The sequence below is a fragment of the Hypanus sabinus genome, chromosome 20 (genome assembly GCF_030144855.1).
Source record: "Hypanus sabinus isolate sHypSab1 chromosome 20, sHypSab1.hap1, whole genome shotgun sequence".
Taxonomy (NCBI): Eukaryota; Metazoa; Chordata; class Chondrichthyes; order Myliobatiformes; family Dasyatidae; genus Hypanus; species Hypanus sabinus.
This window is the reverse complement of record NC_082725.1, coordinates 62,097,358-62,124,231: the sequence shown is the minus strand read 5'-3', so window position 1 is coordinate 62,124,231 and position 26,874 is coordinate 62,097,358. Positions and strand designations below refer to the sequence as shown.

General features: G+C 42.3%; 2 protein-coding genes across 2 annotated transcripts in view; both read right to left on the bottom strand.

Annotated features, from left to right (window-relative positions):
* Positions 1–26,874, bottom strand: part of myo10 (myosin X) — a 264,485-nt gene that overhangs the window by 185,251 nt on the left and 52,360 nt on the right. The window lies entirely within an intron of this gene.
* On the bottom strand, positions 16,656–17,505 carry LOC132378701 (large ribosomal subunit protein P1-like; the record flags this gene model as incomplete). The annotated part of the gene is made up of 1 exon (XM_059945804.1): positions 16,656–17,505. A coding segment is annotated over one exon (348 nt), but the record flags the coding sequence as incomplete, so codon positions are not given.

The following is a 26,874-nucleotide window of genomic DNA, read 5'->3' as shown; positions in this document are numbered from 1 at the left end:
TGGATAATCAATAAACTATTCCTGGGGGCAATGAATGGGTTATATTTTTATTGATGTCTATAAAATCAGAAAATACCTACACATACAAAAAAATCACTGTATTTGGTATCCATTCCTCCAGTGTTGTAAATGATTGGCATCAAAAACACACAAGACTAGGAAGAAGACTATCACTAAAAGCAGAAAGTAAGAGAGAGGGAGCACACACAAAATGTTGGAGGAACTTGGCTAGTCCTGTTAAGACCATAGACCAGAAGATATAGGAGCAGAATTAGGCCATTTGGCCTATCTAGCCTGCTCACCCATTTCATCATGGCTGGTCCAGTTTTCCCCTCTGCCCCAATCTTTTGTTTTCTCTTCATGGCTTGACAATTAAGAATAAATCAACCTCTGCCTTACATATATTAAGGACTTGGCCTCGACAACTGCCCGCAGCAAAAAAATCCAGAGATTCCCCATTTTCTGGCTAAATAAATTCCTCATCTTCGTTCAAAATGGAGGCCTCTCTATTCCAAGTTTGTGTCCTCTGGCCTTAACTGTCCCACCATAGAAAATATCCTAACCATGTTCACTCTATCAAGGCCTTTCACCATTCGAGGGGCTTCAATGAGCTCACCCCTCATTCTGCTGAATTCTAGTGATACAGGCCCAGAGCATTAAATGCTCTTCATACGACAAGCCATTCAATCCTGGAATCATTTTTGTGAACACCCTTTGAACCTTCTGCAATTTCAACACATCCCTTCTAAGATTAGGGGCCCAAAACTGCTACAATACTCCAACAACACACACAAAATGCTGTGTTCGACCAGCATTTTGTGTGTTGTTTGAATTTCCAGCATCTGCAGATTTTGTCATGTTTGCTCACAATACTCCAAGTCAGTCCTTACTAGTGCTTTATAAAGTTTCAACATTACATCCTTGCTTTTAAATTCTAGTCCTCCCTGTTTCCCGATGGCCTACCATTGTGCAATGAACCAGTTTTAACTAAAGTAAAGGAACCCTTAGTAAGCAGTGATGATAAAATGACAGAATTCACCCTGCAATTTGAGGGAGAAGCTAAAGTCAGATGTATCAGTATTATAGAGTAAAGCAAATTACAGAGGCATGAAAGAGCAATGACTAGAGTTTCTGAGAGCAACTCGAAAGGCGTAGGATAGATACATCCCAAAGAAGAGGAAGCATTCTAAAGACAGGACAACATAACTATGGCTGACAAGGGAAGTCAAAGCCAACATAAAAGCTTATGATGGCTTTGGAAATGGTGCTTAGGAAACTGAAAGGTCTGAAGGTAGATAAGTCACCTGGACCAAATGGACTACATCCAATTTTCTGAAATAGGTAGCTGAATAGATTGTGGAGACAATAGTAATCCTTCAAGAATCACTAGACTCTTTGGCAAGGTACTTTCTGGACAGGAAGATTGCAAATGTCACTTCACTCTTCAAGAACGGAAGGAGATAGAAGAAAATAAATTATAGGCCAGTTAGCCTGACCGTGGTTGGGATGATGTTGGAGTCAATTAGTAAGAATGAGGTCTCAAGGTACTTGGAGGCACATGATAAAACAGGCCAAAGTCAGCATGGTTTCCTCTCATGAAATCTTGCCTGACAAATCTATTAGAATTCTTTGAAGAAAATACAAGCATGATAGACAAAGGAGAAATGGCAGATGTTGTGTACTTGGATTTTCAGAAGGCCTTTGACAAGGTGCTGCACATGAGGTGGCTTAACAAGTATTTCCTGGTATTACAGGAAAGATACCAGCAAGGATAGAGGATTGGCAGGGAGGTAAATTGAGATATTTCTGATTGGCTGCCAGTGACTAGTGAGAGGTGTTAGAACCGCTGCTTTTTACATTGTACGTTAGTGATTTGGATGATGGTATTGATAATTTTGTGGCCACGTTTGCGGACAATATAAAGAGGGGCAGGTAGTGTTGAGGAAGCAGGGAGACTGCAGAAGAACTTGTAGAATGGGCAAAGAAGTGGCACAGGGAATACAGTGTCGGGAAGTGCATCGTCATGCACTTTGGTAGGAAGAATAAGAGCATAGACTATTTTCTAAAGGAGAGAAAATTCAAAAATTCAAGTTGCAAAGGGACATGGGAGTACTCGTGCAGGATTCCCTAAAGGTTAATTTGCAGGCTGAGTCAATAGTGAGAAAGGCAAATGCAATGTTAGCATACATTTTGAGAGGACAAGAATATAAAAGCAAGGATTTCTCACTTGAAGTATTCATAAGTTTTTTGGGCCCCTTCCTTTGACAATGGAGATTTTCATGGGAGGTTCATGAGCAAAGTTCCCTCCACTTTGTAATGACCAGTGCACACAAAAACCGTGTGCTGTGCAGCTTTTTGCCAAGTGACAACATGTGTGAACTGAATAATTTCTTCAATAAAAAGTTAAGTAAGCCAGTTTTAAAATCTGCACACAAATCATCAAACTTCATGTTGGCAACATCAGACACTGGAAAAGGAAATGTGATTGTATGATTGTGAAATATACTCAACATGCCAACGAGGTAGAAGGCGACAACCTTTGTGTGCAGTTTAAATTCCTTTGTGTGCTAGTTAGCAAAGGACCTGTGCATGCACACACACCTTAGAGGGAAGACTGCTCATGAGAATCATTCCGGGAATGAAAGGTTTATCATATGAGGAGTGATTGATGGCTCTGGGCCTTCACTCATTGGAAGTTAGAAGGTGGTGGTGGGGGGGGGGGGGGGTTCTTACTGAAACCTATTGAATGTTGTAAGGTCTTGATGAGGGGTTCCCAAACCTTTGCTTAATTGTAGGGGGCCATGGCTTAATAAATGTTGGGAACTCCTGGCCTAGATAGAGTGGATATGGAGAGGATGCCTCCTGTGGTGGGAGAATCTAGGACCAAGGGTCTCAGAACAGAGGGATGTCCTTTCAGAATGGAGACGAGGAGGAACTTATTAAGCCAAAGAGTGGTGAATATATGGAATCTATTGCCACAGGGGGCTGGGGAGACCTGGTCTTTGGGTGTATTTATGGCAGAGGTTGATAGGTTCTTGATTAATCAGGACATTAAAGGTTATGGGGAGAAGGCAGGAGAATGGGGTTAAGAGATTAGGTATAGGTATTTGCTTATTAATGCAATTAACTAATCAGCTAATCACAAGGCAACAATGCAATGTATAATAAAAGCATTTAGCAGTGGTCAAGAGGTTCACTTGTTAGAGCAAACATCAGAAGGTGGAAGCAATTTGATCTAAATGACTCTAAACACAGAATAATTGTTGGTGCCAGATGGGGTGATTTAAATATCTCAGAAAAATGAGCTCCTAGGATTTTCATGTACAACAATCTCTAGAATTGATAGAGAAGGGTACGAAAAAACAAAAAAGATCAGTGAAAGGCAGTTCTATAGAAGAAAACATCTCATCAATGTGGGGAGGTCAGAGAATGGCCAGACTGGTTTAAGGCGACTGTAACATAAATAACAACATGTTACAACAGAATGCACAAAACATCAACCTTGAATTGGATGAGCACCACAGGCAAAGACAACGGGCATACTCAGTGGCCACTTTATTAGGTACAGAAGATGCCTAACAAACTAGCCACTGAGTGTATATCCTAATGTATTCTTTGACAGTCCTTTATACTGTCTCTAACTACACCAATCTTCATGTCACCTGCAAACTTGCTTCTCCACCCATCTACAAAGCATTGGGACTGGTTGCTGTGAACCCACAGTCCTGCAGGAGTGTGCTGAGCAGCTGTGTGGAGTTCTCCAGCGCATTTTCAATCTCAGCCTGGAAAGGGTCCCGACTGTGTGAAAAACATGTGTGGTCCCAGTACTCAAAAAGCTCTTGTAAGTACTACACCTGTCCCTACACCTCCACTCTTACCACCATTCAGGGCCCTAAACAGTCCTTCCAGGTGAGGCAACACTTCACTTGTGAGTCTGTTGGGGTAATCCATTGCATCCGGTGCTCCTGGTGTGGCCTCCTCTACATCGGCGAGACCCAACGCAGATTGGGGGACCGCTTCGTCGAGCATCTCCGCTCTGTCCATCACAACAGACAGGATCTCCCAGTTGCCACTCTCTTCAATTCTCCTTCACATTCCCATTCGGATATGTCCATACATGGCCCCCTCTACTGCCATGATGAGGCCAAACTCAGGTTGGAGGAGCAACACCTCATATACCGTCTGGGTAGCCTCCAGCCCCTTGGCATGAACTTTGAATTCTCCAACTTCTGGTAATTCCCTCCTTCTCCCTTCCCCCATTCCAGTTTCACTCTGCCTCCTCCTCCAGCTGCCTATTGCCTCTCTCATGATTCTGGCTTCTTCTTCTACACAGTGCTTTCCCCTTACATTCCTTCTTCAACTTTCCTGCCTATCCCCTCCCTGCTTCCCCTCCCCCGAGCCTTGATCTTTCCTTTTACTGGTTTTTCACCTGGCACTTACCAGCCTTCTCCTTCCCATCCTCCCCCCACCTTCTTTATAGGGCCCTTGCCCCCTCCCTCTTTAGTCCTGATGAAGGGTCTCAGCCTGAAAATTTGACTGCTTGTTTCCACAGATGCTGCCCGACCTGCTGAGTTCCTGTACCTGTCCAAAAGTCTCTTAAAGACCCTATCGTATCCTGAAGACCCTAGAGATGCTGGTCCTGGCTCATTTCCAACCCCCTGATTAAATCAATCCTTGATCCCCTGTAGTTTTCCTACCAAGAGCACATTGCAGTCAGCAATGTTGTCATCTATCTGCTGAACAGAGGCTACTCCCATTTGGGTAAGCAGGGCAGCAGTGCGAGGAGATGTTTTTTGATTTCTCAAGTACCTTCAATACCATACAGCCCTCATTGCTGGAGGAAAAGCTCTGTTCAATGCAGGTTGACATTGTACCTTGGATAATGGACTACCTGACTGGCAGACCACAGCTTGTGCAGCTTCAGAGATGTGCATCAAACCTGGCTCAAAGCAGCACTGGGCCCCACAAAGGACTATATTATCTCCCTTCCTGTTTAACCTGTATACCTCAGACCTTAGATACAACAGTTATTTCATCTGCAGAAATTTTCTGATGACTCAGCAATAGTTGGGTGTATAAAGGATGGGAGGACTGTGTCAAATGGTGCAAGTTGAATCATCTGCAAGATCAGTAAGGCAAAGGAGATGGCGATGAGCTTCAGGGAGACTAAGCCTGCACTGCTCCCTGTTACTATTGATAGCGAGGACGTGGATGTCATGAGGACCTACAAGTACCTGGGGGTGCACCTGGATGACAGACTTGAGTGGAGCACCAACATACAAGAAGGAGCAGAGTCATGTCTACTTCCTAAGGAGACTGAGGGCCTTTGGAATATGCAGGCTTCTCCTTCACACGTTCTGCCAGTCTGATGTCACCAGTACCATCTTCTATGCAGTGGTGTGCTGGGAAATTACATCAACATAAATGATGCCAACAGGATCAATAAACTGTCTGGAAACATAGGCTCTGTTATAGGAGTCAAACTGGACACACTGGAGGCCGTGGTAGAACAAAGGACCCAAAAGAAAATTCTGCCAATTCTGGACAATGTTTCTCACCCTCTGCATGCCACCTTGGCTGAACAGAGGAGCATTTTTAGTAATCCACCAAGACAACCGTGTTGCTCCAACGAAGGTTCTTCTTCCCATCGGTTATATAATGAGTCAACCTATAGCTGGGAAAGTGACGAATCCCTTCTGTTTTTATTCTTTCTACTTCTCTTCTAATATTTATATCTGTGCACTTGTAACGCTATAGTGGCACTATAATTTCCTTTGAGATAAATAATCTATCAGAGGTCTTAGCAGCAGTACTTTTAGAATTCCACTGATCAGACTTTCAGCCAGACTAACAGCCTTCCACTTTCACTTTCTTCTATGAGCAAGCCATTTCTGAATCCAAACTTTCACCCTGAATGCCTTGCATCTTTACCTTCCGAATCATCACAACCAAATGCCTCATTAAAATTTGTGTAGGTAACATCCATGACCTCATCAAGAACCTTCATCACACTTCCCAAAATGTTTAGTCAAGTTTAAGTCCTGATGAAGGGTCTCGGCCCGAAACGTTGACTGCTCGTTTCCACTGATGCTGTCCGACCTGCTGAGTTCCTTCAGCGTGTTGTAAGGTACGAGTTTGCTCACAAAAAGTCATTATGACTCTCCCCGAGAAGGCTGTGCCTTTTCAAAAGGTCACGAATCTTAACTTGTTGTATCCTCTCCAATAGCTTTCCTACCACTGACGCAAGGCTTACTGACCTGTAAGTACTTGGATTATTCCCATTCATTTTCTTGAATAAAGCACAATATTTCCTAGTATTCTATCAGCTAGAACCAGTTCTGTTGCTAGTGAGGTCACAAAAGACACAGCAATCTCATTATTTATTTTAAAATTCTGGGTATATGCCAGCAGGCTATGGGGACCTATCCCCCTTAAATACTGCCTGACCCCCAAAACCATTGAATCTCTGTCTTGCTCAGTTTATAACACATTCATTGATTCTGCCGAGAGAAGATATTCTTAGTAAAGCATTGACAAAGTCTCATTTGCATCCCAACACATTTCAAATTATAATCAGCAACTTTAATTAGGCCTGTTTGAAGAAAACCCCACCCAATTATCACCAGCATATAATCTCTTGCACTAAAGGTCCCCACACACTAGACCACAGCTACAACTACGATAAGGAATACCTATTGCTCCTTTCAAGAACGCATTTTGAGCTGTACTCCTGCCACCTGCAAATAGACAGAGCTTAAAGGGCAAGGCTCCAGAGATCAAGACAACCAATGGGAGGCCAAGGAATGGTTACAGGACTACCTTAGGACAGTGTTCAAGGTATCTGAGGACCTGAATGACTACACCAGGGTCATTATAGACCATTAAAATAGCCATGAATGAGTGTGTCCTCACAAAATCATTCAGGGTTTACCACAGTCAGAATCCCTGAATGTACAATGAAATCTGGAACCTGCTGAGAGCCAGATCAGAGGCATTCAAGTCTGAAGATCAAGAATGTTACAAAAGGTGTAGATATGATCTCCAGAAAGCCATCTCTTTGGAGATTCTGGAGTAGAATGGACTTGACAGCTGTGACAGGGTTTTAATGTCATAACCTCCTACAAAGTTAATTGTTGCAACATAGGGGACAGCAGAGTTTTACTTCCAAATGAGCTCAATGCCTGCTATGCTTGCTTTGACCACCAGAACAGGGATGAACCTTCAAGCACTCCCATGACTCTCGATGATTCTTTGGTCTCGGTATCTGAAGTTGACATGCAGGCTGCCTTCAAGAGAATGAATCCAGGGAAAGCATACAGTTTGGACAGAGGATCTGGCCGAGTACTAAAGACCTGTTCCGACCTTCAATCATACTGGCACCCAAGAGCGTGGTAATCTGTTGAAATGACTATCATCCAGTGGCACATACATCCACAATAGCAAAGTGTTTTGAGAGATTGGTGTTGAATGTCTGAATGGTGATTTGGATCTGCACCAATTCCCCTACTGAAGCAACTGTCATCTTGTTGGCTCTTTAAACAATGCTACAACATCAGGACAGCAAAGATGCATACATCAGAATGTTTTTTTTTCGATTACAGCTCAGGCGTTTAACAGCATCATCCCTTCAAAACTAATCAGTGAACTCCAAAACCTGGGCCTCAATATCCATTTGTGCAATTGTATCCTAGGTTTCCCAACTACTAGACCCCAGTCAGTTTGGACTGGGAAAAACATCTCCTCCACAATCTCCATTAGCACAGGAGCATAGCAGAGATGTGTACTTAGCCCCCTGCTCTACTCACTTTACACCGATGACTGTGTGGCTAAGTAAACCTCCAACATCATTTACAAGTTTGCTAAGGAGGCCATTGTTGTGGGCTGTAACAGAGCTAGTGATGAATCAGCATACAAGAGGGAGACGGAAAAACTTGGCTGAGTGGTGCAATAACAACCACCTCTCCCTCAATGTCAATAAAACTAAAACAGATTGTAGACTTCCGGAGAGGGAAACTAGAGGTTCATGAGCCTCTGAGGTGGAGAGGGTCAGTAACTTTAAATATCTGGGTGCCACTATCTCAGAAGATCTATCCTGGACCCATCATATAAATATTATTGAGAAGAAAGCATGGCAGCACCTCTACTTCCTCAGGAATCTGCGGAGGTTCAGCAGGTCATCAAAAGCCTTGGCAAACTTCTTTAGGTGTGTGGTGAAAAGTGTGCTGACTGGCTACATCATGGCCTGGTATGGGAACACCAATGCCTTTGAACAGAAAATCCTTCACAAGGTAGTGAATTCACCCCAGTACATCACAGGTAAAACCCTTCCAACCACTGAACACGTCCACATGCCATAGAGAAGCTGCATCCAAAGATCCTCACCACCCAGGCCATGCTCTTTTCTCACTGTTGCCACCAGGTAGAAGGTAAAAATACCTCAGGACTCACACCACCAGGATCAAGAACAGTTACTAGACCTCAACCATCAGGCTCTTAAACAAAAGGGAATAACTACACTCAATTAAGGGTTCTGATATATTGTTATTTCATGTTCATTATTTATTGCTATTTCTAATATCTGCATTTGCATAGGTTACAGTTCACAGTCCCTGATGTTTACAGTTACGGTTCTATAGATTTGCCAAGTATGCCCACAGAAAAGAATGTCAGGATTGCATGTGATGACATGTACATACTCTGATAATACTTTTTACTTTGAACTTTGTCACTGTAGCAAAGGCAAATCTTACCCAGCATCTCTGCTGAAAAGGTTGATAGAGTGGATGTGGAGAGGATGTTTCCGATGGTGGGACAGTCTAAGACCAGAGGACACAGCCTCAGAATAGAGGGGCACCCTTTTAGAACAGAGAGGAGAACGACTTTCTTTAGTCAGAGAGTGGTGAATCTGTGGAATTCTTTGCCACAGGCAGCAGTGAAGGTCAAGTCTTGATGTATATTTAAGGCAGATGTTGATAGATTCTTGATTGATCAGGGCATGAAAGGATATGGGGAGAAGGCAGAAAATTGAGGAAAAATTGGATCAGCCATGATGAAATGGCAGAGCAGATTTCATGTGCCAAGTGACCTAATTCTGCTCCTATATCTTATGGTCTTACCATTTGTCCAATGGGTGCCAGACAGGCTCAGTTTACCAACAATCAGCTGCTAACTGCTGCCTTCCTGATGCTGGATTACACTATCAGCACAGGTCTCAAGTGTGAACAACAAACTTCCCTCCTGCAGATTACAAAACCGTCTTCTGCCTCATCCTGGGGATGTGCCATAAATCCTGCGTACAAACTTCAACTGTCCAGTCTCAGGCATTTGTCTTCCAGTAGTGCCCTCATGGATGTCCCAGACAACTGGGTCCCAGAAGGGGATGCAGTCTGAACAAGGACAGTCAGGTGCACCCCCCCCACCACCATCGTCTCCTCCACCACCTTCCTCAAACTGGTTGAAACCACGAGGGGAGCCATGTTTAGGAATGGCAAGCTAAACAAAGGCTCTTGAAGGGTGGGCACAGTGGGAAATGCACGAAGGATGTTGATTAACACCTGCTTGAAGGTGTTTTTTTTGCTTATGACACTTGCTTCTGCTTTTGTGTTCTTCTTAGAGGGGTACAGAGATAGTCATCAGGGTGTGGAGAAAACAGCCAGTTTAAAGAGTTGTCTGGATTCATTGGCAGTCATGGTACTTTAATCATCAGGATGTTATCAGTTGTTGATCATGGCTGGCTCCCTTTCTTTACCTCACCCTGCTGATGCATAGCAGATCACTTCCGATATGGCCAAGTTCCTTGTACAGATGGAAACCAGACTGCAATAGTAATGGAACTGGCATCAACGGAGGAAATGAGCTGTCACTCAGGAAGGAAGCATTCCCCCCCCACCCCAAGTGAGGATATAGTGTGACTTGGAGTCTGCCCTGCAGGTGTTCAATTGTTTGGCCTTTATTGGTAGAACAATTTGCTTTCTTCCTTTGTGCTGGGAAGGAAATATCCATGAGGTGCCGTCATTTTTTTCCACACAAGTTAGAGCTCAGTGCACATCACACCACTATTGACTATAGTGATAAGTCAGGGTAGTCATCACTGTTTGAAATAAAGTAGGCCATTGCTTGATGCGGCAAGGCACGATACCTTTTGAATTCATGAAACTACGATAAAAGTATCCTTGGTTTGCAAAAACCTTTGCATACTAAAATTTTAGTCACACCACTACATCCATCCATACCATTGTAATGGGAGGTGTCCACTTGCTGATACAGAACTTCAAGATGCTGATCTAGAGGAGAATGAAACACGATAATGCCATTCATTTTCATGAGGACCTGGTGTGGCTTGATGTATGTCAGTTTACTAAACCTGAAAAGTGCCATATTAACTCACTGCTTGAAATTCCAAAGCCATGAGGTAGCAAGGATTACCAGTGTTGGGTGAAGCAATGCCTCACTTTGGATGCAGTTATTGAAGTGGAAGTCCTCAAGAGAAACATCAGAATACATTTTTAATCTGACCACCATTATTCTCCTCTCCCTGCTGTGGGTGCTCATAATCATACAGCTTGTAGGAGGTTCTGGTGAAAGACAAGACCCTACCCCCACAACACATACTTTTCCTGTAGATCACATCGCTGGTCCAGTGCTGGGAATGGAAGACAGATTACATTCAAGAGTTGCTAGAGAAAGTCAGCTCTTTTTTTTCTGTTCCAGATTTCAGCAACTGCCATCTTGTGTTATATACAAGAGGTAGTTCTTGGAACAGGATTTTTAAAAAATAGTTCATTGTCAACATACAAGCCAACCCTCACCATCTAGGGACTCGAAGTGTTTTGCTACATTCTCCTGGCAATGCTTCTGCCACCATTCAATCAATTCCTTGACCTCATTTAGGGATGATAACATTTTCAAAGTGTATGAACTCTTCAAGCAGTTCTGATATATCAAATTGGATCAGTTGCTGGTCTCTCTTGCAAACCCAGCTCAATACATGTAGGGTCTTGATTACATAAAAACATCTGTGGAGGAGTACCACTCCCTTGTCAGAAGGCTGTGGGTTCACCAGAGTCTGGCACTTCTCAGAGCTGCTGTCATTTAGATGACTTGTCAAACTGATGGTCTGATTTTACAGTCCTCTGGAAAATGCAGAAGCTGCCTTCAACTGAAGTCCCAAATACAAGAGCAAATTGGCAGTTTGGTTTTACATCTAAGAGCCATTGAGAAAAGAGGAGGCTGGAGTGGAAAATTGTCTACTGTTTCACAAAAATCTGTTTATATTTCTGTCCCAATCACCGTTGAGCGATTGCATTTGGTTTTAGTTATTCAAAGCAATTTCTATAGACTATAGTAGGAAATCTGGTCAGTGACTTAGGTTGAAGGCCAATATACTTGGATATTCATAAATTGTACCATTATGAAATTTCATACCATAATGATATGAATTAGCATTAGGAGTAGGGTACTTGCTTCATAAAAAGGAAGAACATGTCAGGTATTAACAGCTGGTAACCAATGAGCCCTTTGAGGCAGAAAGGAGATATAGGAGTGAACTTAGGGCCACAAAATGATCTTGACCAGGATGAATTCTAAACCCTTTAAAGTGCATTAAGAATCAAGAGCGGCGAGGACTCTGAAGTAATGGTCAAGGGAGGCAGAAGGGCGTGTACAGGACTGCTTTGAAACAGTGGACTGAATTATATTCAGAGATTCATCTTTGGATGTGAATGAATATAACGCAGTTGACACTCACTTCATCAAGACCAGTGTGTGCCTTTGAAAACATACTATATATACGCAACCAAAAGCTATGGATGGACTAGATGTACAGTTTGCTGAGGTCTAGATCTGTGATGTTCAAGACTGGTCATCCAGAACTCTACAGAAGGGGCAGTTTGCACTTGAACTGGTGGAGCACCAATATCCCAGTGAAAGGTTTGCTAGTGCTGCACCAGGCGAGGTAAGAACTAGAGTTGTACCGGGATGGGAATCAGAGCACCAGAACAGATAGTGGAGTAGAATTGTGGAGAAGGATGTGGTTAAGCCTACAAAGTCAAGAATTAAAAAGTTTGAGCATGATGGGACTACATTAATATCGTGAGCTGCATTATTTCAATGCTCTAACTATTGAAGGAAAGGCAGATGAGCTTATGGCATGGATCAGCATGTAGCATTATGATATTGGAGCCATTAGTGAGACTTGGTTGCAGGAGGGATAGGACTGGCTGCTCAATGGTTCAGGGTGCCATTGACAGAGCAGGAGGGATGACATTACTATTCAGGGAAAATGTCAAAGCAGTGCTCAAACAGGACAGACTGAAGAGCTTGTTGTTGAGTGAGCCTTTATGGATAGACTGAGGAATAAGAAAGGGATGACCATGTCAATTGTATTATATTATACATCACTCAATACTCAATGGGATTTAGAGGAGCAAATGTGTAGAGATTGCAGAATGTTGCAAGGAAAAACAAGGTGATGATACAGGTCAAGTACCTCGTTTCCAAATTGCTTAGGGCCGGAAGTGTTTTAGATTTTATATTTTGCAAACATGATGATATAGTTTAGAACTGCCAGCATTTCCAACTCTGAATGTATGTGCTACCAGTAGGCAGCCCTTTTCTTACATTTATTCATCGTATAGTACTCAACAGTAAAAAATATTACATACCATTAATATAATGAAAATATAATGTGTGTAGGGTAACAAAAGCATTGGGAGATTACCAGAATGAGCTATTGAACAACATTAAACAACGGCAGGCTTTCAGTCTCCAATGACAAAGCTCTTTTGGTTAAAAGCTTACAAATGTTTTGGTGTTATGTTTTCAGTGACATTCTTGGAAAATTCAGTACATTTCTCTGCCTCATGATCAGGTGCTTCATCTTTAAAAATTTAATGCCATGCCTTTTCTTGAATTTCTGCAAACAACTCATTGAATATTCACAATTACCTTCAATTTTCAGCTTGTCACGGCAGATTTCATGGTCAGCATACTCTAATGCTGACAAATCCACTCTTTCTATACATGATCAAGATCATTGTTTTTCACTTTTTTTTTGCAGTGTTTTTCTATTTTTCATTAACTTCTTTTCATTACATACGTGAGGCCACTTCTCAGAAAGGTCTGTGTTGTACAGAGCTGTGCATAACCTGGGAAACTTCTCAGCATCTTGCAGAATTTCCATGTGTGACATGTTGGTGCTCAAAAAAAATGTTAGTATTTCAGTGGGTTTTGGATTTGAATCTATCAGTAGTGGGCAATTTAAATTTTCCATATATTGACTGGGGCTCCCATACCGTAAAAGGAGTGGATGGGAAAGAGTTTATCAAATATATTCAGGAAAATTTCCTAAATAAATTTCCGGTACATAGTGGAATAACCAGGGAAGGTCTGGTTAGGGCACTGAGGAAAATGGTAGAATAGAGGGATCTGTGAATTCAAATCTATAATTTCTTGAAAGTGGTGACACAGGTAGATAGGGTTGTAAAGAAAGCTTGGCACATTGGCCTTCATAAATCAATGTTGGAATGTTATGCTGAAATTGTACAATGCGTTTGTGAAACCCAATTTGGAGTACTGTGGGCTGTTTTAGTGACCTACGTATAAGAAAGATGCAAATAAGGTTGAAAGAGAGCAGAGAAAGTTTACAAGGACGTTGCCAGGACTTGGGGACCATTTTAAGAGTGAAAAATCAATTTAGAGTGAAGTTAGAGATGGAATTGGATGCAATCAAGTTTGGCAGCATTTGCTACTTCCAAGGCAAAATCTAACATCAATGGCTGTGATGCTTTGCTCTCTGATGGGCTTTTTATGTATGTGCACTTTGAATGAGAGAATAAACCTATCTTTACACAGATACCTGTAGCATCTGGTGACCCTGCGATATTCAACTCAGAGACAGATGTAAGAGTACCTTCAAGAGGGAGAACCCTCATAAGGAGTTAGGCCCTGATGGTATATCTGGTAGGGCACTGACAAACTGTGCCAACCAAATGGCTGGAGTGTTCAAGGACATCTTCAGTTTCTCACTGCTGCAGTTGGAGGTTTGCATTTGCTTCAAAAGAGCATCAATCATACCAGTAACTAAGAGAAGCAAGGCGAGTTGCCTCAATGACTATTATACAGTTGCACACAGAACTACTGTGATGAAATGGTTTGTAAGGTTAATCATGGATGGAAGTAATTCCTGCCTGAGAAAGAACCTGGACCCAGTACAATTTGCCTACCACCACAACAGGGCTACATTATCATTGTCATTGACTTTTTACTCAGTCTTGGACCATCTAGAAGCAGCAACACCTACCTCAGGCTGTTTATTGATTACAGCTCAGCATTCAACACCATCACACAGTCAGTACTAACGAACAAGCTTCAAAACCTGGATCTCTACTGCCTTCTGCAACAGAATTCTTGACATCCTCATTGGGAAACCACAGGCAGTGCAGTTTGGAAATAATCTTCAGGATTCTGTTTCAATCTCATTAACTATTTCAACTATGGCCATTTGTTTGCACCTCCAAGGTTCCCCTAGATTCTCAGCCTCTGAAGCTTTTAAATTACAGATGAACTCGCAACCTTAAAGCAGGCATTGTAAATAATCAAGATTCTGCAAACGTTGAACAGGATTTTCACAAGAGACAACTGTACTAGCAAGTGAACGCGAACAGATACTGAACTAATCCACCCAATCTTTCATCATAAATTAACCTGTCCATTCTAAACAATTATCTAATAAATCTCCTTTGAGCTGCTTTAAACATATTAACTTCCTTCATTAAATAAGGAGATTATATTCCAGATGTCCCACCATTACCCAATATAAAATGCAGAATAATCTCATTAAATTTCATTTAAAATTCCTTCAAAATAAACAATAATATTCTATTAGTTTTTATTAGAAACATACATTTTGACACCCAAGTCCCTCTGCATTTCAGAGCTTTGCAATCTCTTGCCATTTAGATAACTGATTTTTTATTTTTTTCCTGCCAAATTTAATTTTTTACTTTTTCCTGCCAAAAATCCATTAACCAGATCTTAGCCACTTACTTATGATTCCAAAAGGTATATAGATATGTCCTCTTCACAACTTACCGTGACAGACAAAATTTCATTATTGCTTGCTCACAACTGCCTTTCTTTAGAACATCCAAGGCAATGAGCAACTATTTGCCTTGTCAATAGGAATGGATGCCCCTTTAAAAGAAACTGGAAACTTCAAGTAGTTTTCCCTATAATCTCTTCATTACCAAATTACTTCTGACATGCGGTTACTTCTAAACTTCCAAAGCACTATTCCTTGCTATCATGCTTTTAAATCAAATAATTTTGCATTCTGCCTAATGATTTGTACTTAATAATTTAAAGTTTCCATTGACTTCCAGTTTCATTTCATTTCCTTTGTTTTAATATAATATTTGACTGACTGATAGAAAACACTGTTTAGTCCATTATGTAAACCTGTTTTCCCTCTGTTAACTTTGTTTACATTTTCTGTTGCCTCAAAAGCACCAGACATAACCAGGGGCCCCAGGCCCCTCCTACCCTGGTTATTTTCTTCCATTAGGCAGAAAATACAAAAGCTTGAGAGCATGAACCACTTACTCAAAAAACAATTTCTATCCCACACTAATCAAACTCTTGAACACACCCTTCACATACTCAGTCTACTTCATTGTAACCCTTGCACTATGTCTCCATGCATTGCACTCTCAGTAGCTGTAACAATAGATTCTGCATTCTGTTTGCCTTTCACTATTCACTACAATCATCCATGGTACGATCAGTTTGCATGGTATGCAAAACAAAAGCTTTTTACTTAATCTTGGTACATCAACTCTAATATCAATGGTTAAATACCTCCTCCCACTCTACAACTCCTCTCCTACATTCTTAGTGAGAATGACATGGAATTGGCAATGAGATTTTAACTGAAACTGGGCCACAAGTTTCATGGTGTGATTGTGGCAGGCTGGGTTTATCTTGCTTTTGGAAGGATGATGATGGGATCTCTAGATCTCTATGGTATCCATTAGATACTGAAAGGCCTAGATACAGTGGATGTGGAGAGGATGACCCTTAAAACTAATAATTAAGTTTTCAAGACCTTGGCCTCAATATCTCCTTGTGCAATTGGATCCTCAATTTCCTCACTTGCAGACCCCAGTCAGTTCTGATTAGCAACAACATCTCCTCCACAATCTCCATCAGCACAGGTGCGCCACAGACACCTGCTCTACTCGCTTTATTCTTATGACTGGAGCTGTGATTAGCCAGGCAATGCCATACTCAAGCTTGCTGAAGATACCAAATCAAAAGTGGTGACGAGTCAGCATGTAGGAGAGAGACTGAAAATCTGCCCGAGTGGTGCCTCAACAACAATCACCTCTTTCTCAATGTCAGCAAGACCAAGGAGCCGATTATTGACTGCGGTAGGTGAAAGCCAAATGCCCATAGGCACCTCATCGGAGTATCAGAGGTGCAGAGAGTCAGCAACTTTAAATTCCACAGTGTTATCATTTTGGAGGACCTGTCCTGGGCCCAGCACACAAGTGCAATTCTGGAAAAAGTATGTCGACTCCTCTACTTCTTTAGAAATTTGAGAAGTTTCAGCATGACAATTAAAACTTCTCTCGACGCTGGAGATTATATATTGATTAGCTGCATCACAGCCTGACATGGAAATGGAAATGCCAATGCCCTCAAACAAAATTTCCTACAAAAAAGTATTGGATACGACCCAGTCCATCATGGGTAAAAGTCTCCCCACCATTGAGCACATCTACATGAGATATTGTAGCAGGAGAGCAGCATCCATTATTGGGGACCCCACCATCCAGGCCATGCTCTCTTCCTGCTGCTACCATCAGGAAGGTGGCACAGGAGCCTCAGGTTCAAGAACAATTATTATCCCTCAACCATCAGGCTCTTAATCCAGACGGGATAACTTCACTTGACCCATCATTGAAAATTCTCCACATCTCATGTTCCCGATGTTTATTGTTTATTTATTACTATTTCTTTCTTTTTGTATTTGCGGTTTGTTGTCTTTTGCATACTGGTTGAATGGCCAAGTTAATGCAATCTTTCATTGATACAATATTGAATTTTATTTATTTATTTATTTCTATTTATTTATTTGTAACAAATACTTCATGGCACTTAATCAAAGAGACCAAAGCCCATGTCATCATCAGACTCCTCAGATTCTTCCCGTTTCTTCTCTTCCGCAGCAGGAGCAGCAGCACCTCCTCCACCAACACTACTATTAACGTCAATGTCTGCCAAAGCCTTAGCAAACAGACTGGGCCAGAAAGACTCGACATTAACTCCAGCTGTCTTGATGAGGGCATTAAGCTTGTCTTTGGTCACGGTGACCTCATCAGCGTGCAGGATGAGAGCGCTGGAGATGCAGGCCAGCTCGGACGTGGATGCCGTGGCGGGTTGGATGGTGCTAGTCGTCGGCTGGGATTCGGCCTTAGCTTCGATCGAAGGACAGAGCACCTCGGAGCAGAGTCAAGGTAGGAAGAGCAATTACGGATTTATTGAGTATGCCCACAAGAAAATGAATCTCAGGGCCGTATAGCGTGACATATGTACTTCGATAAGTTCCTGGTTGGTAAGTAGATTAAGGGTTACACTAGATGAGATACATGCAACTAGGAAAGTACAAGAGAGGTACTAGAAAGGCAGACAGAGGATTGCCCACGTCAAAAAGAAACATGTCCTACATATAACTGAAAGAGGACGTGATAGAAACCAAAGACAATCTGTCCACAGGCTTCCAATCCCAATTTGACATGGATTGCAAATGTTTCACATTTATTCAAAAAAAAAGGGAAGAATAAATCAGGTAAGGTGCTTAACATTTCTTTGCTGAGAAGTTGTTACAAAATAATATTTGAGGAAATTAACGATCAGTTAGACTAAGTCTTTTGATGCAATAGTAGAGGTTGCATGAGGCAATCCAGCTGATGTTTCTCATGTGAACTCAAAAGGCATTTTGTTAGAGCATCGTGTCAGGCTTATTAACAAACTGGAACTGATTGGAAAAGGCGAACTATGCGTAACGAATGCAAGCCTGGTTAACAGAGCTGCAGGCACTTTCAGTTTTGGACCCAGTTTTATAGAAAGTGAGAAAACCCTGTGCTGCATTTTTTTAAATTATAGTGTTCTCTTTAAATTCAAGATCTGACTCAGCAGGAAAAATTAAAGGGGTTAAAATTGCTGATACTGTATAATAAAATATCTTAACCATATATTTACTATTTTCCAAATGGATATTTGTGCTAGGTGGTTACTGTGTCTACTATTCATAACTGATAGCTCTAAACTTGTCTCTTCCCCAACCCCCTTAGACATCCAGAAGGAAAATATCCATGCATGTTGAGCAGCTTATGAGTCAGAGTCATAGAGAAGTACAACACAAGCAGGCCCTTCAGCCCATTAAGTCTATGCCAAAACTATTTAAACTGCCAACGACCTGCATCTGTGTGGTGAACTATGTGCCTGTCTGGACACACCCCCTGCTGACTGCTCCTGTGGCTCCTCCCACAGGCCCCTGTATAAAGGCGATCTGAGGCCTGACGCTCGGCCTCAGTCTCCAGGACAAAGTATGATAGACACTCACTCCTGGTTCCTTCTTCCAGTCAATAAAAGCCGATATCTCGCCTTACGTCTCAGTGTGAGTTATTGATGGTGCATTAATCTGGACAGAAGCCCTCCATATCCCTACTATCCAAACTGCTCCTGAAATCAAGCAATCATGGACCACTTGTGTTGGCACTTCCTTCCACACTCTCAACTGAGTGAAGTTTCCCCTCATGTTCCCCTTAAACTCAATCGCACAAAAGGTGAGAAGTTTAGGAGCCAAGAGGTAATGTTGCAGCTATATAGGACCCTGGTCAGCCTCCACCTTGAGTACTGTACTCAGTTCTGGTTGCCTCACTGCAGGAAGGATGTGGGAGCTATAGAAAAGGTGCAGGAGGAGATTTACAAGGATGTTGCCTGCATTGGGGAGCATGCCTTATGAGAATAGGTTGAGTGTACTCGGCCTTTTCTCCTTGGAGTGACGGAAGATGAGAGGTGACCTGACAGAGGTGTACAAGATGATAAGAGGCATTGATCATGTGGTTAGTCAGAGGCTCTTTCCCAGGGCTGAAATGGTTGCCACAAGAAGACAGAGAAGTGCAAGACAGATATATTCCAAATACAGGTATGCGTCGCTTAATGTCCACCATATGCTCTGTGAAATCGGACGTTATGTGATTTGGACATTGTGCGAACACCATATTATATACTTAGCAAACCTATATGAAGCACTAAACTCGATATCACAGTCTGGTCCTGCTTTTTCTTCAAGCGTTTCAAACAAGCTCCATGCCTTAGGATCGTCACTGGCTGAGAGGAATTCTCTTTTGTGTTTGGTCCTCAATCCAAGTCATTAGCAATTTCTCCATATCCGATATAGGTCCCGCTTGCATTTTCGAGTAATAGCATTCACTGGTTTTCCACCTTCATATTGTTTAATAACTGTTTGTTTCACTTCCAAATCAATACTTTTCCTTTGCTTCTTGCTAGGAGTGGTTTTGCTGTGTTTGGGAGCCATGATGCATTTTACGGTAATATTTTCAAAAGAATATTAAACAGAGAGATAACGCTACTATATGCAAGAGACGCATGATACACGAGATTGGTTACGTCCGCTACGTCACGTTCTCCGATCGGGACTACAGACATTGGATAAGAACCCAATGGAATTAGATAAGAACCCATGGAATTACAGGAAAGTTACTAGCATGGGTGGAGCACTGGCTGATCAGCAGAAAACAGAGTGGGAATAAAGGAATCCTATTCTGGCTTGCTGCTGGTGACCAGTGGAGTTTCACAAGTCGGTGTTGGGACTATTGCTTTTTATGATGTATGTCAATGATGTGGACTATGGGATTAATAGATTTGTGGCTAAATTTGTTGATGATACAAAGATAGGTGGAGGAGTGGGTAGTGTTGAGGAAACAGAGAGCCTGCAGAGAGACTTAGATAGTTTAGAGGAATGGGCAAAGAAGTGGCAAATGAAATACAATGGTGGAAAGTGTATGGTCATGCATTTCAGTGGAAGAAATAAACAGGCAGACTATTATTTAGATAGGGAGAGAATTTGAAATGCAGAGATGCAAAAGGACTTGCAAGTCCTTGTGCAGGACTCACAGTTAACTTCCAGGTTGAGTCGGTGGTGAAGGCGGCGAATACAATGTTGGCATTCATTTCTAGAAGTACAGAGTATGAGAGCAGGGATGTGATGTTGAGGCTCTATAAGGTACTCATGAGATCATACTTGGAGCATTGTGTGCAGTTTTGGGCTCCTTATTTTGGAAAGGATTTACTGACATTGGAGAGGGTTCAGAGAAGATTCACGAGAATGATTCCAGGAATGAAAGGGTTACTGTATGAAAAACGTCTGACAGCTCTTGGGCTGTATTCCCTGGAGTAGAGCAGAATTAAGCGGGATCTCATAAAAACATTCCGAATGTTAATAGGTCTGAACAGATTAGATATGGCAAAGTTATTTCCCATGGTAGGGGAGTCAAGAACAAGAAGGCATGACTTCAGGATTGAAAGACGTCCATTTAGAACAGAGATACAAAGAAATTACTTAAGTTAGAGGGTGGTAAATCTGTGGAATTTGTTGCCACAAGTGGCTGTGGAGGCCAAGTCATTGGGTGTATTTAAGGCAGAAATAGATAGGTTCTTGATTAGCCAAGGCATGAAAGGGTATGGGGAGAAGGCAGGGGAGTGGGGATGACTGGAAGAATTGGATCAGCTCATGATTGAATGGCGGAGCAGACTCAATAGGCCGAATGGCCTACTTCTGCTATATTTTAGGGTCTTAATGACCCTATCTACCTGTGATGCCACTTTCAAGGAATTATGTACTTGTATTCCCGGATCCTTTTGGTCTACCACACTCCCCAGTGCTTTACCCTGTGTAAGACCTACCTTTATTGATCCTACCAAAGTGTAAAACCTCATTTGTCTGCATTAAATTCTATCTGCCGTTTTTCAGTTCATTTGTCCAGCTGTTGCAGAACCCTCTAAACCACGATAGCCTTCCTCTGTCGACTACACCCCCAATCATGGATGTCACCCACAAAACTGCTGATCCAATTAACCACATTTCATCAATATAGACGACAAACAAAGGAGCCAGCACCAATCCCTGTGGCACACCACTCACCACAGGCCTCCAGTCAGAGAGACAATCCTCCACTACCGCTCTCTGGCTTCTCCCACAAAGTCAAAGTCAAATCCAATTTACTACCTCATCTTGAACACAAAGTGATTGAACCTTTTTGATCAGCTTGCCAGGTAGGAACTTGTCAAAGTCCACATAGACAACATCCACTGTCTTCTCTTCATCCACTTTCCTGGAAACTTCCTCAGAAAACTCTATAACGTTGGTTAGACATGACCCAACAGGCATGAAAACCTGCCAACTATCCCTAGTCAGCCAATGTCTATCCAAATACTTGTATATCCAGTTCCTTACAATATCTTCAAATAACTTTTCAACAACTGCTGTCAGACTCACCAGCCTATAATTTCTTGGTTTACATTTAGAGCCTTTTTTAAACAGTGGAACGACCCTGCAATCCTGTGGTGCTTCTTCAGTCACTAAGGACGTTTTAAATATGTCTGCTTTGGCCCCAGTAATTTCTGCACTTGCCTACTGTGGGGTCCAAGGGAACACCTTGTCAGGCCCTGGGCGTTAATCCACCTGGATTTGCCTCAGGGTAGCAAACATATCCTCCTCTGTAATCTGTACATTGGTCCAAGTTGAAGGCACTTCACCTCAATTCTTATAGACCCTGTATCCGTCACTCAAGTAAATTTTAAGATCGCTCCCATCTGTTTTGGTCCACAGATTGATTACCATTCTGGTCTTTCAGATTATCAATCTTGTCCCTAGCAATCCTTCTGCCCTCAACATACCTGTAGAATCCCTTGAGATTCTCCTTCACCTTGTCAGCTAGAGCAACTTCATGACTTCTTTTAGCCTTCTGATTTTTTTTAAGCTTTCTCTTGCATCTCTAGTACTCCATAAGCACCTCATTTGTTCCTACTTGCCTATACCTGCTCTGCACCTCCTTTCTCCCCCCACCCCTTAACCAGGGCCTCCATATCTCTTGAAAACCAAGGTTCTCTGCACTTGTTATTGTTATCTTTTATTCAAATAGGTACACACAAGCTTTGTACTCTTAAAATTTCATTTTTGAAGGCATCCTGCTTTCTACATACACCTTTGCCATAAAATAGCCTATCCTAGTCCACACTTGCCAGATTATTCCTGATACCATCAAAATTGGCCTTTCTCCAATTTAGAATCTCAACCTGCAGATCAGACCCATCTCTTTGCACATTTACTTTGAAACTAATGCCATTGAGGTCACTGAAGACAAAGTGTTTCCCTACACAAACTTCCGTCACCTGCTCTGTTTCATTCCCCAGTAGCAGATCCAGTATATCACACTCTCTCATTGGGACTTCTATGTACTGAAGGAAACTTTCCTGAACACATCTGACAAACTTTATTCCATCTAATCCTTTCACAGTATGGGATTCCCAGTCAATCATGGAAAGTTAAAATCACCTACAACAACAACCTTATGATTCCTGCAACAGTCTGCAATCTCTTTACAAATTTGTTCCTCTAAATACCTAGGACTGAATATAGTCCCATTAATATGGTCATACCGTTCTTATTTCTCTGTTCCACCCATAATGCCTCACTAGTCAAGTTTTCCTGTCTGTCCTGATGGAGCATTGCTGTGACATTTTCCCTGACTAGTAATGCCACCCTTTAATCCCTCCCACTCCGTCACATCTAAAACAATGGAACTCTGGAATATTGAGCTGCCAGTCCTACTTCTCCTGCAACAAAATTTCACTAATAGCAACATATCACAATTCCAGTTGTTGATCCATGCCGAGCTCATCCTCCTTTCCTACAATGCTTCTTGCATTGAAATATACGCAACTCAGGAAACTAGTTGCACCATGCTCAACCTTTTGATTGCTGACTTAGTCTGAAGTCTTATCAACATCTGCTTCTATAACTTCTCAACTGCTCTGACTCTGGTTCCCATCTGCCTGCAGCTCTGGTTTAAACCCCACCGTGCAGCATTAACAAACCTTCCTGCTAGGATATTAGTCCCCCTCCAGTTCAGGTGCAAACTATTCCTTCTGTACGGGTTCCACCTTCTCTGGAAGAGAGCCCAATGATCCAAAAATCTTATGCTCTCCCTCCTACACCAACTCCTTAGCCATGTGATAAACTGTAGAATCTTCCTAGTTCTGGCCTCACTAGCACATGGCATGGGTAGCAATCCTGACATCACAACTCTGGGAGGTCTTGCCCTTTAATTTAACACCCAGCTCCCTATGCAGAACCTCCCCACTCACCCTACCTATGTCATTGGTATCTACTTGGAACTTTGGCTGTTCAGGCTCCCACTTAAGAATGCTGAGGACTTGATAGTAGATATGTCCCAGGCTCTGGGACCCAGGAGGCAACATACCATCCAGGAATCTCATTCTTGCCCACAGAGCCTTCTGTCCATTCCACTAACATATTCCCCATCACCCCATGCCTCTTTTCCCCGCTTCTGTCTGAGTCACAGAGGCAGACTCAGTGACAGAGACCCAACCACTAACATTTCTCTGCTTGGTCAACACCCCCAACAACATCCAAAGTGAAATACCTGCTGTTGAGGGAGCTGGCCATAGGGGTACTCTGCACTGGCTTCTTAACCCCTTTCCTGACTGTCACTCTGTTCCCTGTGTCCTGCACCATGGGGGTAACCACCTCTCTATATGTCCTATCACTCCTTCAACCTCCCAAATAATCCACAGAGTATCCAGTTCCAGCTCCAACTTCTTAACACAAATTGCTGGAAGCTGCAGCTGGATGCACTTCTCAATGTTGCAGACATTAGGGACACTGGAGGTCTCCCCACCATCCCACATCCCGCGAGAGGATCATTTCAGTATCCTGCTTGGCATCTGTTCTGCCCTTGCTAAACAGTTATAAAAAAGGGAAGCAAAAAAGATCTTCATCTGGGATTTTCTTTTCTTTCATTGACTCAAGCCTTTCTTCACTGAAGCATCGAAGAGCTAGAGCCTCAAGATCACCTTTTGCTACTCAGACAGTGGACCCGAGTGAAATCTCCTCCTCTCAAACTTCAGAAGTCAGGATTGATCACTGGTCAAAGCTCCATTACAGGATTAATGCTGAAGAATTAACTTCATTAACTGAATCCAAGCTAGTCTTACAGGAGACCGATATTCTTACAAGATATACATCTCTATACCCTACAAATGATCAGCTACTTAAACTTAATAATCCAATACATAGTGTATGAAGACAAATTCTTCATCCACTAAATTTGTTACTGTAATTTGTTCCCCAACCCCAAAAAAAGAAATCCAACAGCAATGAGATAAAGGTCTAAGTCATATGTCAAACTCAAGGCCCGCGGGCCAAATCCGGCCCACGGTGGAATTATCTTTGGCCCGCGAGGTAATATCTAATTACTATTAAAACTGGCCCCAGTAATTGAAGCCCCTATGGCGTATGATATGGCTAATGCTGAGTTTATTCAGGTACCAGGTTTTCAGGGTTTTTAGAGTTTATTCGGTTTCCCTGGTTTATTTCCTGAATATCATTAATGAATATTTTTTTTCTATTAGAGCTGGCCCGCCGGTATATTGCATGCACCACTAATACTACAAATCCCACAATGCACTGCCAGTGCATTGCTCGCGCTTGCCTTACTCTCTCATCAGCATCCTTATGGCGCTAGTCACGTGTGGTCAACTTTCAGCTATCCCTCACCCCAAAAATGGCTGAACGAAAGGTGGACTTTGAAAACAGGGGTTTTCAAGGCAGAGTATATGTTCGCAGATATAAAGGGCAAACCTGTTTGTCTTGTGTACGGAGACGGTGTGGCTGTAATTAAAGAATATAACGTAAGACAACACTATGAAACGAAACACCACGACAAATACAAGCATCTGGACAAGAAACAGAAGCCCGCGATGTGCGGTCAAAAGAGTGGATTGGTGGGCAGGATCCGGGAGAAGATGCGGGAGGAAAACGGCGCAGGTGAGCTGACAGCTTATCACTGCATCATACACCAGGAATCGTTGTGTGGCAAAGCCTTGAAAATGTAACATATAATGAGCACCATAACACTAGCAGTTAACTTCATAAGAGCCAAAGGTTTAAATCACCGCGAGTTCAAGTCGTTTCTGGAGGAGTTGGGTTCAGAATATAATGATTTGCCCTATCACACAGAGGTGCGATGGTTAAGCCAAGGAAAAGTGTTGAAAAAGATGTTTCGAGTTGCGTGAGGAGATCTGTCAGTTCATGGAAAGCAAAGGGAAAGACACAACAGAGCTCTGGGATAAAAAGTTGCTTTGTGAAATGGCGTTTCTGTGTGACATCACGAGCCATCTCAATGCGCTCAACCTGCAGCTTCAGGGGCTGGGTCGTGTGATCACAGACATGTACGCTGCAGTGAGGGCTTTTAAAACCAAGCTGCGCCTGTGGGAGACGCAGATGCAGCAAGAAAACTTGAGCCATTTTCCGTGTTGCCAAACTATGAAAGAGCAGGTTTCTACCGCAGTGTTCCCACGTGCAAAGTTTGCTGAAAAACTTAGCATACTTGGTGCCGACTTCACACAGCTATTTGCCGACTTTGAAGCCCAAAAAAGCAGGTTTGAACTGCTCAGTAATCCATTTGCAGCTGACGTGGAAAGCGCACCAACCAACATACAAATGGAGCTGATTGAACTCCAATGTAGTGACACACTCAAGGCAAAGTATGACTCGGTGGGCGCTGCACAGTTTCTACGTTTCATTCCCGACACAATGCCCCAGCTGCGTACCCAAGCTGCTCAAATGCTCTCTATGTTTGGCAGCACATATCTGTGTGAAGATATCTTTGATGAAGATAAACAAAACATCACACAGGAGTCGTCTTTCTGATGCACACCTTCACTCAATTCTGAGGATTTCCTCAGCTCAGAGCCTGACTCCAAACATTGATGAACTTGCATCCAAGATGAGATGCCAAGTCTCTGGCTTAGACTAGTGTGAATCACAGAGTATTGGCCTGTGGGAAAATGTTTTCATTAGAAATTACTCCGGAAAAGCTGCAGATAAAACCATAAGAAATAAATGCAACTGATTTTTTTATTTATTTAATGTTCAATGTTGTTTTTGTAGGCAATAACCTAAGCTTTGTTAGTTCCAGGTTAATATGTGTAATAAATTCATTTCAATAAGTTTTGCAATAAACGATGAACCAGTCCGGCCCTTGACATGTACCGATTTTTAAATTTTGGCCCACTGTGTATTTGAGTTTGACACCCCGGTCTAAGTGATCTGTCCTGGTCATGTTGCAAAACAAAGATAAACATCATGAAATTCTGCATTCTCTGCTCTTTTAAAAACTACACAAATAGTGTATTGCCGTTAATTGGGACACATTAGGACCAGTACCTTTTGACCCAATTAAGCAGCTGCCCCAAATCTGCTGAAGTATTATAGAAAGAGTTAAAAAGGTATTAAAAAAAAAGCTACTGTTCAACTGAATAACAAAATCAGGTATTTAAATGAAATACAAATCAAATTAGAACCTACAAATATGATGGTTGGATGACCATCATATCCAATGATGACAGGAAAGTTTCTAAAAAGTGGAAAACCCGATACACTCCCTTGACCCTGGAATGTTCAGGTCCGGTAACAAAGTAGAAGTCACACCTGGGGTCTTCCTGAGTTGCAATGGATGGCCATGACTACTTCTGTGCCTTGAC